At 37.1% G+C, this 14,175-nt stretch overlaps 1 protein-coding gene across 3 annotated transcripts; it reads right to left on the reverse strand.

The window, feature by feature from the left end:
• Positions 1 to 618: 618 nt before the first annotated feature.
• mfap3l (microfibril associated protein 3 like) lies at positions 619 to 13,931 on the reverse strand. Of its 3 annotated transcripts, NM_001328051.1 has the most exon segments (3): positions 3,729 to 5,381; positions 12,503 to 12,910; positions 13,770 to 13,931. In NM_001328051.1, coding segments are annotated over 2 exon segments (1,194 nt in total). In that variant the 5' UTR covers positions 12,816 to 12,910; positions 13,770 to 13,931; the 3' UTR covers positions 3,729 to 4,500.
• Between the last annotated feature and the right edge of the window lie 244 nt (positions 13,932 to 14,175).

The raw sequence follows: 14,175 nt of genomic DNA on the forward strand, positions 1-14,175 counted from the left end.
CTTTACCCAAACAAAATCTGATTGTAAACTAATTTTTTGAGGTATCAGCTTTAGGTAAAAGACCAAACTTGAAAAGATACTTCATCCAATAACTGAACTTTATTTATTTATCAACTTTTTAGCATTTTTAGGTGAACTATCCCAATTAATATATGCTCCAAAGTATTCAACAATTTAGGTTGAGTGTTATAGTGTTTTTTTTTTTGTATCACAAGGGATTTAGATGTGGAAGTACATACGGCATATATAAATGCAATTTACCGTGCTAAAAAAAGCAGAAAAATGCATCTTGAAAGTGCTTGAAAAGTGCTGGAATTTGAAGTTGGAAAAGGCGTAAGAACTCTGTGTATATTTTTGTTAGAATTGTCAAATAAAACCAATTAAAATCAATCAATCAATCGACTAGAGATTTGAGTTAAGCAGTTGAACAGGTGTACCTAATAAAGTGGCCAGTGAGTATGCAAATACAAAGAAATTAAGATTTTGAAATTAGTGTTCAAACTTAGTGTGAAAGTCATAACACCATGGGGGAGAAATAAGTACAACAGTATTTGTGAACCTCAAACAAAGCATCAACATGAGCATTATGAATTTAAATGAAGGCACAAACACTTGAAATCATGATACACAGCAGCTTTATTTCACTACCTAAAAAAAGAAAAAGAAGAAAGAAAGAAAACAGCAATTTTGAAGAGCACCATGGCCATCGCTTCCACAGACAATCCTGACCAGGAACATTCTTACTGACTAGTGCTTAACCCATTTAGCGAACTATTACCAGTGCTGATGGACTCTGAATGCAGAGAAAAGCAAGATCCACATTGAAGATTTACAACAGTGAAAATAAGAGACGAGAGGTAAGAAGCAAACGGTTTGAGGAAACGTCCAAGCTTTGGGATGCTTAAAGAGATTAAATACTAATGTCGGGAGTCTGAAGTTGAGTTGAATATAAAACAAACACGTATGCAACAGCTCACGCTATAAGGAAGAAACCTAGCTGTGCGTTTGAAATCAAAAGCAGCCCAAGCGCTACCAGTAAAGTATTAACACCATCATTAATTACAGTAACAGCAGAAGGACTCCAGTGGGAACTCGAATAAATGCCTCAAACTGAAATTTCTACACATGTTATCATTGAATCAAGTGTTGAAGCTGTGTTTACCTGCTAAATGATAAATAACACATATCTGACAAGTACACATGAACTAAAGGTTCAAGTCCAGCATCATGCATTCTTCATGCATTAGAAGAGGGAGCGAGAGTTTGGAAACTGCTATGCACATCACTTCTGAAGTATTTCAGGAACGGTTGATTTATATTGAATGAAAAAAATGCATTTTTATTCTTTCAGCCAGTCGTTCGTTCAAATTCATCCGTGAAATGTATTATCCGTCACTACATACAAAATAATGCTGAGTTAAGCTGCGGTCACACTGCACTTTTCTCCCCATAGACTTCCATTCATACGCACAGGAATGCGTCAAACCGGAAACGCAGGGTCATGTGTCAAGTTGCTGCGGTGCAAAGTTCAAGCTTGGTGAACTCTGACCTGCGAAATCGCATCACATGGCTGCGAGAGACCAATCGAGGATCAAAGCATGACCTCTCTGGACAGAAATTTCACACATGGAGCAAATCGCTCGCTTTTTTATGTTTTTTTATGTCCTGCTTAATCCCGCAGAGCCGTACGACAGAATTTCGCACACACAAGCTCTAGTGTGCCCGCAGCTTTAGATGTGAGCTCTGAGCTTAGCATCCCTCGGTAGCCCTAGTTTACGTAAACTATGCGAAACAAAAATCACGGGCAAAACTGGGTTTTCTAAATGAATAGAGAACTTCGCCCATAATACATTCAGCATGAGTGTTCATTGTAGTAAGTAGTCAAGCTCAGAAAGAAATACGGTTATTTTTGACCCCAAAATCAAAAAGAATGATGCCATTTTTATTTTAAAATTTGGCTTTGTGATTATCTTCAGCATTTATTTTACCACCAGATTCAGATTTTTGTGTTTATAATTATTGCACACCTGCATTGGCGAATACTGAAATTACAAAACTTCTAGATATTTTTTTCTTGACAAATATAGTAATGAGTAGGGGTGTAACGGATCAACCCACAGTTCTGAACACACATGACCTGCGGATTAATACATTTTTTTTTACTTGTAGATTAATTCTAAATCTGTAATGATCATAGAGAGAGATTGCCTCTCATGTCATTCAATCTCATGTATGAAAGCATTTAGACTTCATATATAATGATGACAGAAGTTGTGGTGGGTTATTCGCAGGCCCACACGGAATCTGCGCGTGCAGAATTCTGCAGATTTTTAGCCCATCATTAATTCTGTTTATTTACTTGAGTAAATGTGTGTAATTCTAAATGTATTCAGTTTTTTTAATTAATGCACATCAATCATTTTATGCACAACACAGTTTGTTAAGTAATGTGTTCTGTCTTTTAGTAGATAAGTTATATGAGAGACTTGCTTTGTTTACCAAATGAGGTGAATCTCATTGGATTTGCAATTTAAGCATGAAATAAAAAGTAAAACCTTTGAAACTTTTATTTCATGTATTAAGGTTTTAGTTATGATACTCCGCTGGACACTCCCAAAACATACCGGTCAACATTGGGATGTGAAAATAAGGGATATGCCCACCATAATAAGGGATTCCCCCAACACCCCCCCCCCCCCCCCCCCCTTTAAATAAAACCCTAAATTACTAAATATGTTCATTTTAAGCTGTTTCATTGTAAATCAACAGTTAAATTGTCAGTAATATTAAATTATTATTAACAAACGAAAAATAATATATACATTAGCAAACAGTTCAGCTTATTAAAATTAATAGCTATTATAATAAAACAGAATCAAGCTATCAACCTCATTAGCCGTTTCTTCACTGTATAATGTGCGTTTTCAGCAAGTGTGGAAGGAGGGCTTTTCAGAAATGCTAGATGAAACGCCAGTGTGGATGGGGATTGTTTTCGTTCTAAAATGCCATTTTAAAACTAAGATGTATTAGTGTAAATGTGGCCAAAGTGTTTATTTTTCGCAAACAGGTTTGTAAAAGGGGGTGAGGCAGAGGATCGCGGTGCCGGCTCAGCATCGTGACGTCTATCGGCAATGGATGATGGCATCGTCTATCGACCTAACCCTAATACTTATGCAACAAAAATGATAAATGATGGTGATTTGCATGTTTATTAATCCTTCGAATCGCGGCATTTAAATCTGAAAACGCAAAAATCAAGAAAGAGATGTAGTCTTTAGTCTTTTGAGTTCATTAGGAAGTTATAAAGAGTTAAATAACACAGAAGTACTGGCATGAAAGTTCATGGTTTGGATAAAAGATAAAACCACTGATAAAATCACCATCGTATGCATTTAACTTGACGCTCAAAATTAAAGTTGTATGCAGCAATTACATTATTTAACCAATAGGTGGCGACAACCAGCCATCAAAAATATGTCACTGAATAATTCTTCAAAAAGGATCATCTAGCAATGAAACCAAGGCTTATGAGTGAATGACTGAAGCATTTATTGAAAATGAGACTAAAAAATAAATTTGGGTCGTTAAAATTATGTTAGATTTCTACATTTAGTGTTATCAGCAATAGTGAATTTCTCACAGTACTGAATATAGTACTGTTTATTTTTATTCAGCCGATTATTTCTTCATTTTATTTTTAATAAAATTACAGCTTCTCCGTTCTGTTTGTTAAATCCAAAAGTTTCTTGCAGAGTTTTGTTTGTGTAATAAATGAAATGCAAATGACATTTGTCTCCTCCCTTTTTGGCTGATCCGAAACATGGCTGATCCGTGACTACAAAACCATAATGTGATCCGAACCGTGAGATTTGTGATCCGTTACACCCCTAGTGACAGGAACAACATTTTATGCATTGTTATAACTTTCGGGAAACATCTGTTAAAATGCCACAATTCAATGCAATAGATCTGGATTGTGACTTTTTAGCGATCATCTCATAATTCAAAATGCTAATGCAAGTCTGCATCGATTTTCTTGTATTTTTATTTTTGCAAATGATAGCACTGAACGAATATAAATGCTTAAATACATTTTAAATGTATATTTTTAGAAATTCTTTAACTATATACAGCACCAAAAACTGCATTTTACAAATTGCAAATTTGCAATAACTTTTTTTGGGGGAAAAAAAGGGTTAAATCTAAACGATTGTAATGAAAATTTCCCAATTCAATGCAAAAAACAATCTATGGGTTTTATTTATTGTGTTTAAGCAAAAAAAATTCAACTACGAATTTTTTCCCCAATTGATTTCAAGGTGAAATATGAACCGAACATTCGAGTTTCGAGAGATCAAACACAAAAACGCAGCTCTTCATCTTGTTTTAAGATGACTAAATAGAAAGCAATTTCTTCTGAAAAGAACAAAAACACAAACCTTGACCTTTTCTTGCCCCAAAGCAAATGCATAGCGAGGTCATAATCCTTCCTTCAGGATATTACACATGGCTTTCATAAATGACTTGGGTTTTCTTTGTAGCACCACCCTCTTGAACAGACTCCTCCTTGTTTTCCTGCTCAACAGACTCCTCCACCAGAGGCAGCTGAGCCAATGGGGGTGGAGAGGTGGAGCCTATTTCAGAAAGGGGTGGGGCTTCTATGTTACAGCATCCTGGTGATGTTAACTGCGGATGAACCGAAACCTGAATGGCGATGTGTTGAGGCTGCTCGTGAAGCGAGGCGTCGTCTGAGTCTGCGGCTGGAGACTCGCTGCGCTCACGCTCGCGCAAAATAGTAAAAACATCAGCAGGGTTGCTAGCGGCCACCGCGCCGTGTCCATCGAGACTCTCGGGGGCTTGCCGAACAAAAGTGTGTCTCATTTCCTCCACGCCGACCACTTCCAGGATCTCCTCCATGAATGTGCGGCAGTTCATGATTAGCGGCGGGAGCGGGATGCTGCGCGCTAACTCCTCGATGTAGCGCGCAAACTCCATGGTTTTGAACTGCGTGACTTTCGCTAGCTCCAGCGTTTTCGCCGAGGTGATGATGGGAATGCGCTTTGCGATCTCGAAGGCCTTTTGGAGTTTTTCTGCACCTTCCGTGCGGAAGAATTCGTTGATGGCCTTCTCGGTTTTCTTGAGATGGCTGCTCATCATGCAGAGGCGCGTGATGTTGAGGATCATTATGATGGTGAACGTCACCAGACACACCACCATGTAGTAAACGCCCATGTCTCCGTTGGTGAAGACCACGCGGAGGGTCACCGTGCAGTTGGCCGTGCCATGAGAGTTGGACGCCACGCACGTGTATTTCCCGCGGTCTGCAAACGTGATGCTGGTGATGTTGAGGACGCCGCTGTCCAGAATCCACCATTTACCATCTGCAGAAAATAAAAGCAGCACAAAGTCACAAACTCTGCAGGCTGAAGGTTTTGTTTGTTGTGTTTATTATGGGTGAGAATTAGTGTTGTCACGATACTGGAATTCGATTTGGAAACGTCCATTTCCCGCTAACATTTAAGCGCTGTTGAGCACGTTCTTAAACATCGCTGATTGGCCATTGTGTTCACATGCTCAACAGAAATGACTGTGATTGGCCGTGAAGGTCATCATTTCACCAAACTTGCCGCTGTTTAACATATGCTATATATTTTTTGTTTTCACAAGCTTTGGAGACGTAACATAAATTCCGCTTTTAAGTAATAGATCACCTATAGCTTTTGTCATGAGCCACGGCTGCGTTCAAAATGGCATAAGTGTTTTCAAAGTGTACTACGAAAGGAATGCAATCGTCAATATGTAGATAGCTAATACTGAACTGTAAAAAAATACTTTGAATGCCAATTACATCTAAGAGAGATGACTTTAATGTTTTAAAACGTTCAAAAGGAAAAGGGCTTAGGGCAGGTAACTGGAAATAGAACACAGCCAGGAACTCTGCTTCTAACTACAGCTCTAGAGGTGTAGTTGCAAGCATACAAGTTTGTGATGCAGTTTGCAAATGTTCATTGAAAGATTTGGAAAACGCCAAATTAACAGACTATGATTGTAATGATGAAACTTGCGACCTTAGTTGGCTAACGACGGCTTTCGGAAACGCACCCCAGGGCCCGCTTTTTTCAAAAGGTTTAATCCAGATAAAATTGATACGGATTTAGTAATCCTGTTTTTGCGATCCGTGATCACGTAATCCAGCTTACTTTTTGAGCCAGTTTTTCAAAGCAACATTGGATTGGATCATTCTGATCCAGATTGGAACTTTTCAGGATCACTAAATCTGGATTACCAGTGCTCAATCACAATGTAGATGGATAGATAGGCCTATGTAAAGAGCAACAAGAAGAATAGCCAGTGTGGGGTAAATATAAATGTATTTTTTATTTGAAATGAAAACTAAGAAAAGTTGATAAATAATAAAATAATTATAATAATAAATAATAAAAGCAAGAAAACCCCCACCCCATCCTCTTCCAGCAGTCCGCTCATCTGAGATCTACAACACTGAACATTGAGGATATTTATAATAAGTTTCAAATATAGATGTATTGAATAAAAAAAAAGACAATGTTGAAACCTCCACAATAATGTCAGACTTCCTCATCTGATGTGGAGAGAGCAGCTTGTCTGAGCGTATTCTTTAGGAGGCAGATCTCAAGTGTGGTCTTGGTTTGCTGCAGTTTGGTCAGAGTCAGTTGTTCCTCTGCCAGATGAAACTTTGCTTCTGCCCAGTCTCTTTTTGCAATTGTTGAAAGTGATTTCAAAAATCAGGCATTGCCATTCTTTGGCATTTGCCATTCTGTAATCATTGCATCACTAATAAATATTCTAAACACAAAAATATTTTCCATTGTGATGAATATCTATCTATCTATCTATCTATCTATCTATCTATCTATCTATCTATATATATATATATATATATATATATATATTTTTTTTTTTTTTTTTTGGTAAATTTTGACAGCTGTTTGGGGGATTATTTTATGAGGCCAAACTCTTTATATTTTGCTGTAGGCCTATACTGAAAGGCTGAATACATTAAAGCCAATAATTACTATAGCCTGACAGATGAACAAATAAATTAAAAACTTAATATATATATATATATATATATATATATATATATATATATATATATATATAATAAATAGAATAAATAGTATATCTCGTAAGATATAGACATATAGACATCCGTAAGATCTCGTAAGATATAGACATCCATGATCCAAATATAGTTTTATTTAATTAAGTTTTCATTACATTTTGGGCATGAAATCCACGCTAAATCCACCCTTCTGATGGAATCAGTTTAATCCAAGTTTTTTGGATCAAAGTGATCCAGATCCTACAAAAAAAGTCTGAAAAACCCAAACTAAAGGTTTGATCTGGATCAAAACCAAGATTGGATTACGTGATCTAATCCGATTATGTAATCCGTTTTTTCTTTTGAAAACCCCATTTTCAAGATTTGATCTAATCCCTTATCCAAAATCTTAGTGGATTACTTTTGAAAAACCGGGCCCAGGTTCTTAATCAAAAAAGAGAGCATTACTTAGCATTTACTTTCTTTTTTTTACAATCTTTTCATAAATACATGTCTTCAGACCAAATATATTTACATAAAAATTATATTTGGAAATTAGGTTACAATTTATGAACTGATCCAGGGTTAGCTTCATTTTCATTTGAGAAGTAGAAAGCTGGACATTAAACCTGGTTCAAAATGCTGAGCAAATTTAAAAACTAGTTCAAATCAATATGTCTATTTTTAGCACTAGACTCAACCTTTTCCTCAGTATTTGCTTACTGGCAGCAGCCTGAAATCGTTCAGTCAGACCTTTACAAAACATTATGCAAGTGAATTCCTCATACTTTCACCAATAGTCAGCAGCTAAAAGTCAATAACATGAAAACTACTTTCCATTTACAATCATAATGCCAAATCCAGGCCTTATCGAGAATATCACGCACTGATGAATCGACTCAAGTTTTCCTTTTCAGCTGATTTAAATCAAGGTCTCTTAGGTTTCAACACTGCCAGTAGTGTTGCAGAGCTAGTTAGCTAGCTAGTTAGTCTTTCACAACTGACAACAAACAATCCAAACCATTCCTGATGACAAACCGAATTCCACTCCACATTTTTTAAATACTCAGCTTCAGTGTAGTCAAATGACTTGCAAATAATGACTTTAAGGCAACTATTTTTTTTAAACAGGCTCATTTTGTCTAGATCTCAAAGCACATTTAGCTTAGCATAGATCATTGAATCGGTTTAGACCATTAGCATTTCATATAAAAATGACCTAAAGTTTAGATCATTTTCCTGTTTAAAGATTGACTCTTCAATAATTACATCGTCTACTAAGACCAACAAAACTGTAGCGCCACATTCACACGGGGCGTCAGTGACAAAGCTTCCCACTCACTTTAAATGGGTGACGTCAGGCATTGCCGAACTGCATTGTGGATCCGTCAGCGCCGCTTCAGAGGCGTTGCTCGCTGCAGAAGTTGGGACTAGCTCAACTTTCAAGCGCCGACAGAAGCGTCAGACAATCACATCGCTGTTTGCAAATACACCAGCTAGACAGTGGCCTATCGCTAACTGAATTTCATTGGCTGACGCTTCTATGACTATCGCTTCAGCCCCCACTTCAGACACGCCTTCAGTCCAGCGTTGACTGAATTACTGAATTACGAGATGCTAATGGTCTAATCCAATTCAATTATCTATGCTAAGCTAAGCTAAAAGTGCTCCTGGCAGAGCGAAGATTGGCTGAATAGATTAAAAAATGTAAAAAATTAAACAAAATTAATTAATTAAAAAATATTTAACTCTAGGAGAGATTGTAGATAGGAGAGAAATGTCTTAAATGTTTTGTCCATAGCATTAGCTATAAAGGGACACTCCATTTTTATTTGAAAATATGCTAATTTTACTGCATTCCTAGTGTCACAGATTAGTTTTAACATTTTTTTAATCTTTTCAGGTGATCTTCGAGTCTGGTGGGAGAACTTTTAGCTTAGCTTAGCATAGATAATGGAATCGGATTAGACCATTAGCATCTTGTAATTCAATAAATGTCCTGTTTATTGCTTGACTCTTCTGTAGTTACTTTTTTGTTGGTCTTAGTACACAATGTAATTACAGAAGAGTCAATCTTGAACAGGAAAATTATCTAAACTTTGTAATTTTTTTGCAAAATGCTAACGGTCTTATCCGATTCAATGATCTATACTAAGCTAAGCTAAAAATGCTCCGACCAGACCCGAAGATCACTTGATTTAAAAATGTTAAAACTAAACTATTTAACTCTAGGAGAGCTGCAAAATGAGCATATTTTTAAAAATAGGTGGAGTGTTCCTTTAAAGCTGAAGCTACGCCCAAAAACATTCGTCGAATAATAATGAACTGAAAGTATAAACTCAAGCATGCATGTCAATCTATTCACATATGCTTTGCAAGTTAAAACATGTCAAATGGTTTAGGCACACTAGTTCTTCACACAATGACACACCCAGACAATTAACAACACACACAAACATGAATAGCAGCGATGTTCCCATGACACATAAAAAAAAAAAAAGACGCTGTCAGTTTTCTCTTTCACCAAGCCCGTCATCAGTAATCCTCCAAATGTCACTCATCAGCTGGGAATTAGAGAGTCACGTTTTATATCAGCAGATTTAAAGATCAAAACGTTGCATAACAGATAAATCTCAACATCTCACAAGAGAGTGAATGCAATAAATAATGGCGAAAACTACTAACACTGTGCTAACACTACTGTGATCATTCCCAAAATTAACAAAATATTTTTTAAATGTGTATTTATTCTAATTTTAAATAAATAAATAAAAAATAACTCCAAAGGAAACCCATCATTAAGAGTTTTAACTTTTGAAATTTATTCATTCATTTTCTTGTCGGCTTAGTCCCTTTATTAATCCGGGGAATGAACCACGAACTTATCCAGCAAGTTTTTACACAGCGGATGCCCTTCCAGCTGCAACCCATCGCTGGGAAACATCCACACACACACATACTCATACACTACAGACAATTTAGCCTACCCAATTCACCTGTACCGCATGTCTTTGGACTGTGGGGGAAACCAGAGCACCCGGAGGAAACCCACACGAAGGCAGGGAGAACATGCAAACTCCACACAGAAACTCCAACTGAGCCGAGGTTCGAACCAGCGACTTTCTTGCTGTGAGCCGACAGCACTACCTACTGCGCCACTGCCTCGCCCTTTTGAAATTTAATCAACCAAAAATAAGTTTGAATACAATTTGACACCAAAACAGATGGAAAGTGTTTCCAAGAAAAATCTCATTTATATATACTTCCTTATGATGCTGTAGCATTTATCAGTTTGTAATATGTACAGGACCAGACAAAAGTCTTGTCATGAATTCCAATTGTAAGAGCAACAAATAATAACTCGACTTCTAGTTTGTCATTTGGAAAAGTGGCAGAAGGTGGATTTTTCTGATGAATCATCTGTTAAACTGCATCCCAATCACAGATACTGCAGGAGACCTACTGGAGCCCACATGGAGCCAAGATTCTCACACAAATCAGTCAAGTTTGGTAAAGGAAAAATCATGGTTTGGGGCTACATTCAGTATGGGGACATTTGTGCTGCCCATTACATTACAAACCACAGGAGAGGGCAAATTCTACAGCAGGATAGTGCTCCTTGTCATACTTCAGCCTCCACATCAAAGCTCCTGAAAGCAAAGAAGGTCAAGCTGCTCCAGGATTGGCCAGCCCAGTCACCAGAAATGAACATTATTGAGCATGTCTGGGTAAGATGAAGGAGGAGGCAGTGAAGATGAATCCAAATAATCTTGATGAACTCTGGGAGTCCTGCTGGAACGCTTTCTTTGCCATTCCAGATGACTTTATTAATCAGTGATTAGAGTCATTGCAGAGATGTATTGATGCATGTCCTCCAAGCTCATGATGGAGTCAGACACAATATTCATTCTGTTTCCACTGCAGCATGACTTTATTTCCTATACTGGACATTATTTCTGTTAAGTGACAGACTTTACTGTCCTGATTAAATAATTACAAGTCAAGGCATGATCACATTTTTACTGTGGTAAAATTAAGCGTAATCTAGACTAGAGGCCTTTGCCTTTTATATAAGCCCTTTCTGATACCAAATGTTCAACTAGAAGTCAAGTTATTAGTAGTTGTTCTTAAAACTTACACAGTCGACAAAACTTTAGTTAGGTAGTGTACAATACTGTTCAAAAAGCTGGGTTATGAAATCATTTTTAAGAAATGTACACTATTATCCAGCAAAGATGCATTAATGGAATCAAACAAGTGATTATGTCACAAAAGTTGTGTTCTTTTGAAGGTTACAGTATCCTGAAATTTAGATTTGCATTACATAGATAAAATTACAGATTTAAAAAATATTCAATCATTTAAATTTGTAATATTATTTCACTGTTTTTACTGTAGTTTTGATCAAACAAACACAGTCTTGATACTTCTGTAAAAAAAAATTCTTATAGCGTACTCCTAAAGCTTACAATAATGAGATTATTGGGTTTGTTGTGTCTATTTGGTCTCAATAAAACATCTTTACACTTAGCTGGGGAAAATCAATACCTCAACACTATCTGCCATATTTGATTATAATGGAAGTTAACTCCATTACATGAAGTGCACAGAGATACGGGAACAGTAAATCAGATAGACAGATAGATGCACACGATAGATGGATGGATGGATGGATGGATGGATGGATGGATGGATGGATGGATGGATGGATGGATGGATGGGTATATAGGTAGGTCGAACGACAGACAGACAGACAGACAGATAGATAGATATATAGATAGTCATGTGGATGGATGGATGGATAGTCATGTGGATGGATGGATGGATGGATGGATAGATAGATAGATAGATAGATAGATAGATAGATAGATAGATAGATAGATAGATAGATAGATAGATAGATAGATAGATAGATAGATAGATAGATAGATAGATAGATAGATAGATATCCATGTGGATGGATGAATGGATGGATAGTCATGTGGATAGATAGCTAGATAGCTAGATAGATAGCTAGATAGATAGATAGATAGATAGATAGATAGATAGATAGATAGATAGATAGATAGATAGATAGATAGATAGATAGATAGATAGATAGATAGATAGATAGATAGACATGTGGATGGATGAATGGATGGATAGTCATATAGATAGATAGACAGACAGACAGACAGACAGACAGACAGACACAGATAGATAGATAGATAGATAGATAGATAGATAGATAGATAGATAGATAGATAGATAGATAGATAGATAGATATTCATGTGGATGGATGAATGGATGGATAGTCATGTGGATAGATCGATAGATAGCTAGATAGCTAGATAGATAGATAGATAGATAGATAGATAGATAGATAGATAGATAGATAGATAGATAGATAGATAGATAGATTTTCACTGTAAACGTACCACTTTTCTTTGTGTCGAGCAGGTGTCCGTGTGAGTTGAACCACTGGACATTAGGGAAAGGGTCACCGGTGACATTACAGTCAATTAAAGCGCAGTTTCCCTCACGGGCGATGATCTGGCTGGTCTTGGTGACCACCACAGGGATCGAACCTGCACCGTTGGCCTCCGTCCTGTTCTCTCCTCCCTCTCCATCCACCGCTGTGATGTTCAAAGCCCCTGCTGCACAGAAACTAATCACGGATGCTAAATAAATGATCACGTATCCGTTCACCCTCTTCATTTTCAATGGCTCTCCGTAACAATGGGATGTCATTCTCCACCGGTCCTCATGTTACAGTCACTGGTTATCTGCAAACCGGACCGCACAGGGAACCCAAGCTTGGCATGGTCTTTCCTGTGGATGCACTCCTGAAAAAGATCAAATGATTGGAAATAAATGCATTAGATTTGACAAGGATATTAGGGCATTTATGTAAAGTTGTGAGCAAAAAGATGCGACTCCTCTTCGCTTGATCTTATCAAAACAAGAACAACAAGCTGTAAAAATATAAGAAATGACGCATATTAGAGAGAAGGAAATCAAGATACAATGGTACAAATGTCAAACCAAAAACACTTTGGTAACTTTGTTCATTTCCACCTTGCATATTCAACATCTTATTTGACGTTTTTACACAATTATTAAAGGATGAACCTCATCATGACTACATTCATGGGGGAAATGAATGGAAATCATCTTATTTTAAGTTTAAAACTAATAAATAACGTGATTATTAAGGTTAGCTTCTTGTAATATTAGCTAATGCTATTTTAAAACCTCCACCAAGCAACAAAACAATCTGTCTGACGAAATCATCAAAACATAAACCAAGATTATACTTATGTTACTTAATAGCGATATTTACCCAGTTTTAATGTCTTAAATCATACCTGACAGGCTAAAATGAGCTGAAAGCAGCTCAAGCTAACAGCGGCTAACAAACGTTGACGTTAGTCATATGACTATCCGCTAAGGAGGAATCCACGTTAAAATGCTGAATATTTATCAAACCCAAATGCTTTAAACTCACTCTCCAGCATAGATGTATTAAATTAACCTGTAATGTTTACATGTAAATCATGCGGATGTCAAAATACACAGTCGTAATGTGACCGCAGAACATGCCGCTAGCATAATAGCCGAAAAACATCCGCGTTTCCCTTTGTTCAATTTCGCTAAACGGTAGCAAATTCAATCGTTTACTCGATTAAAAATCGTGAAACTCACAACATGATGGTTCCTCTCGTTACCTCCGGATGTTCGTCCTGATATGAGCACAGTCGAAGCTCACACGAGCCTCTGAATCGCCTGTTTAATGGGTTTGGTTTGTCAGTTGTGACTTGACTACCAGTCGAGACTGGTCCGTGTACATTTTGTTCATTTGTTTTCCATTTTCAAACGGAATAAAGGAAATGGAGAAAACGGCCGTTTTTCCGTTTTTCTTTTGCTCACGAGAAAACGAAAAAACGAGATTTTGGCTGGATTTTCGTTTTTTGGTTTAGGGTAGGAAAACGGATAAACGACTTTAAAATTCATTTTACACATGTAGGCGGTGCTGAAACGCCCACTTTCCTCCAATTGGTTAACCAAATCTGCGCTCGTGACGTCACCCTCAAAATAAAAGCCTTACACG

This window comes from Danio rerio, chromosome 7 (genome assembly GCF_049306965.1).
Source record: "Danio rerio strain Tuebingen ecotype United States chromosome 7, GRCz12tu, whole genome shotgun sequence".
Taxonomy (NCBI): domain Eukaryota; kingdom Metazoa; phylum Chordata; class Actinopteri; order Cypriniformes; family Danionidae; genus Danio; species Danio rerio.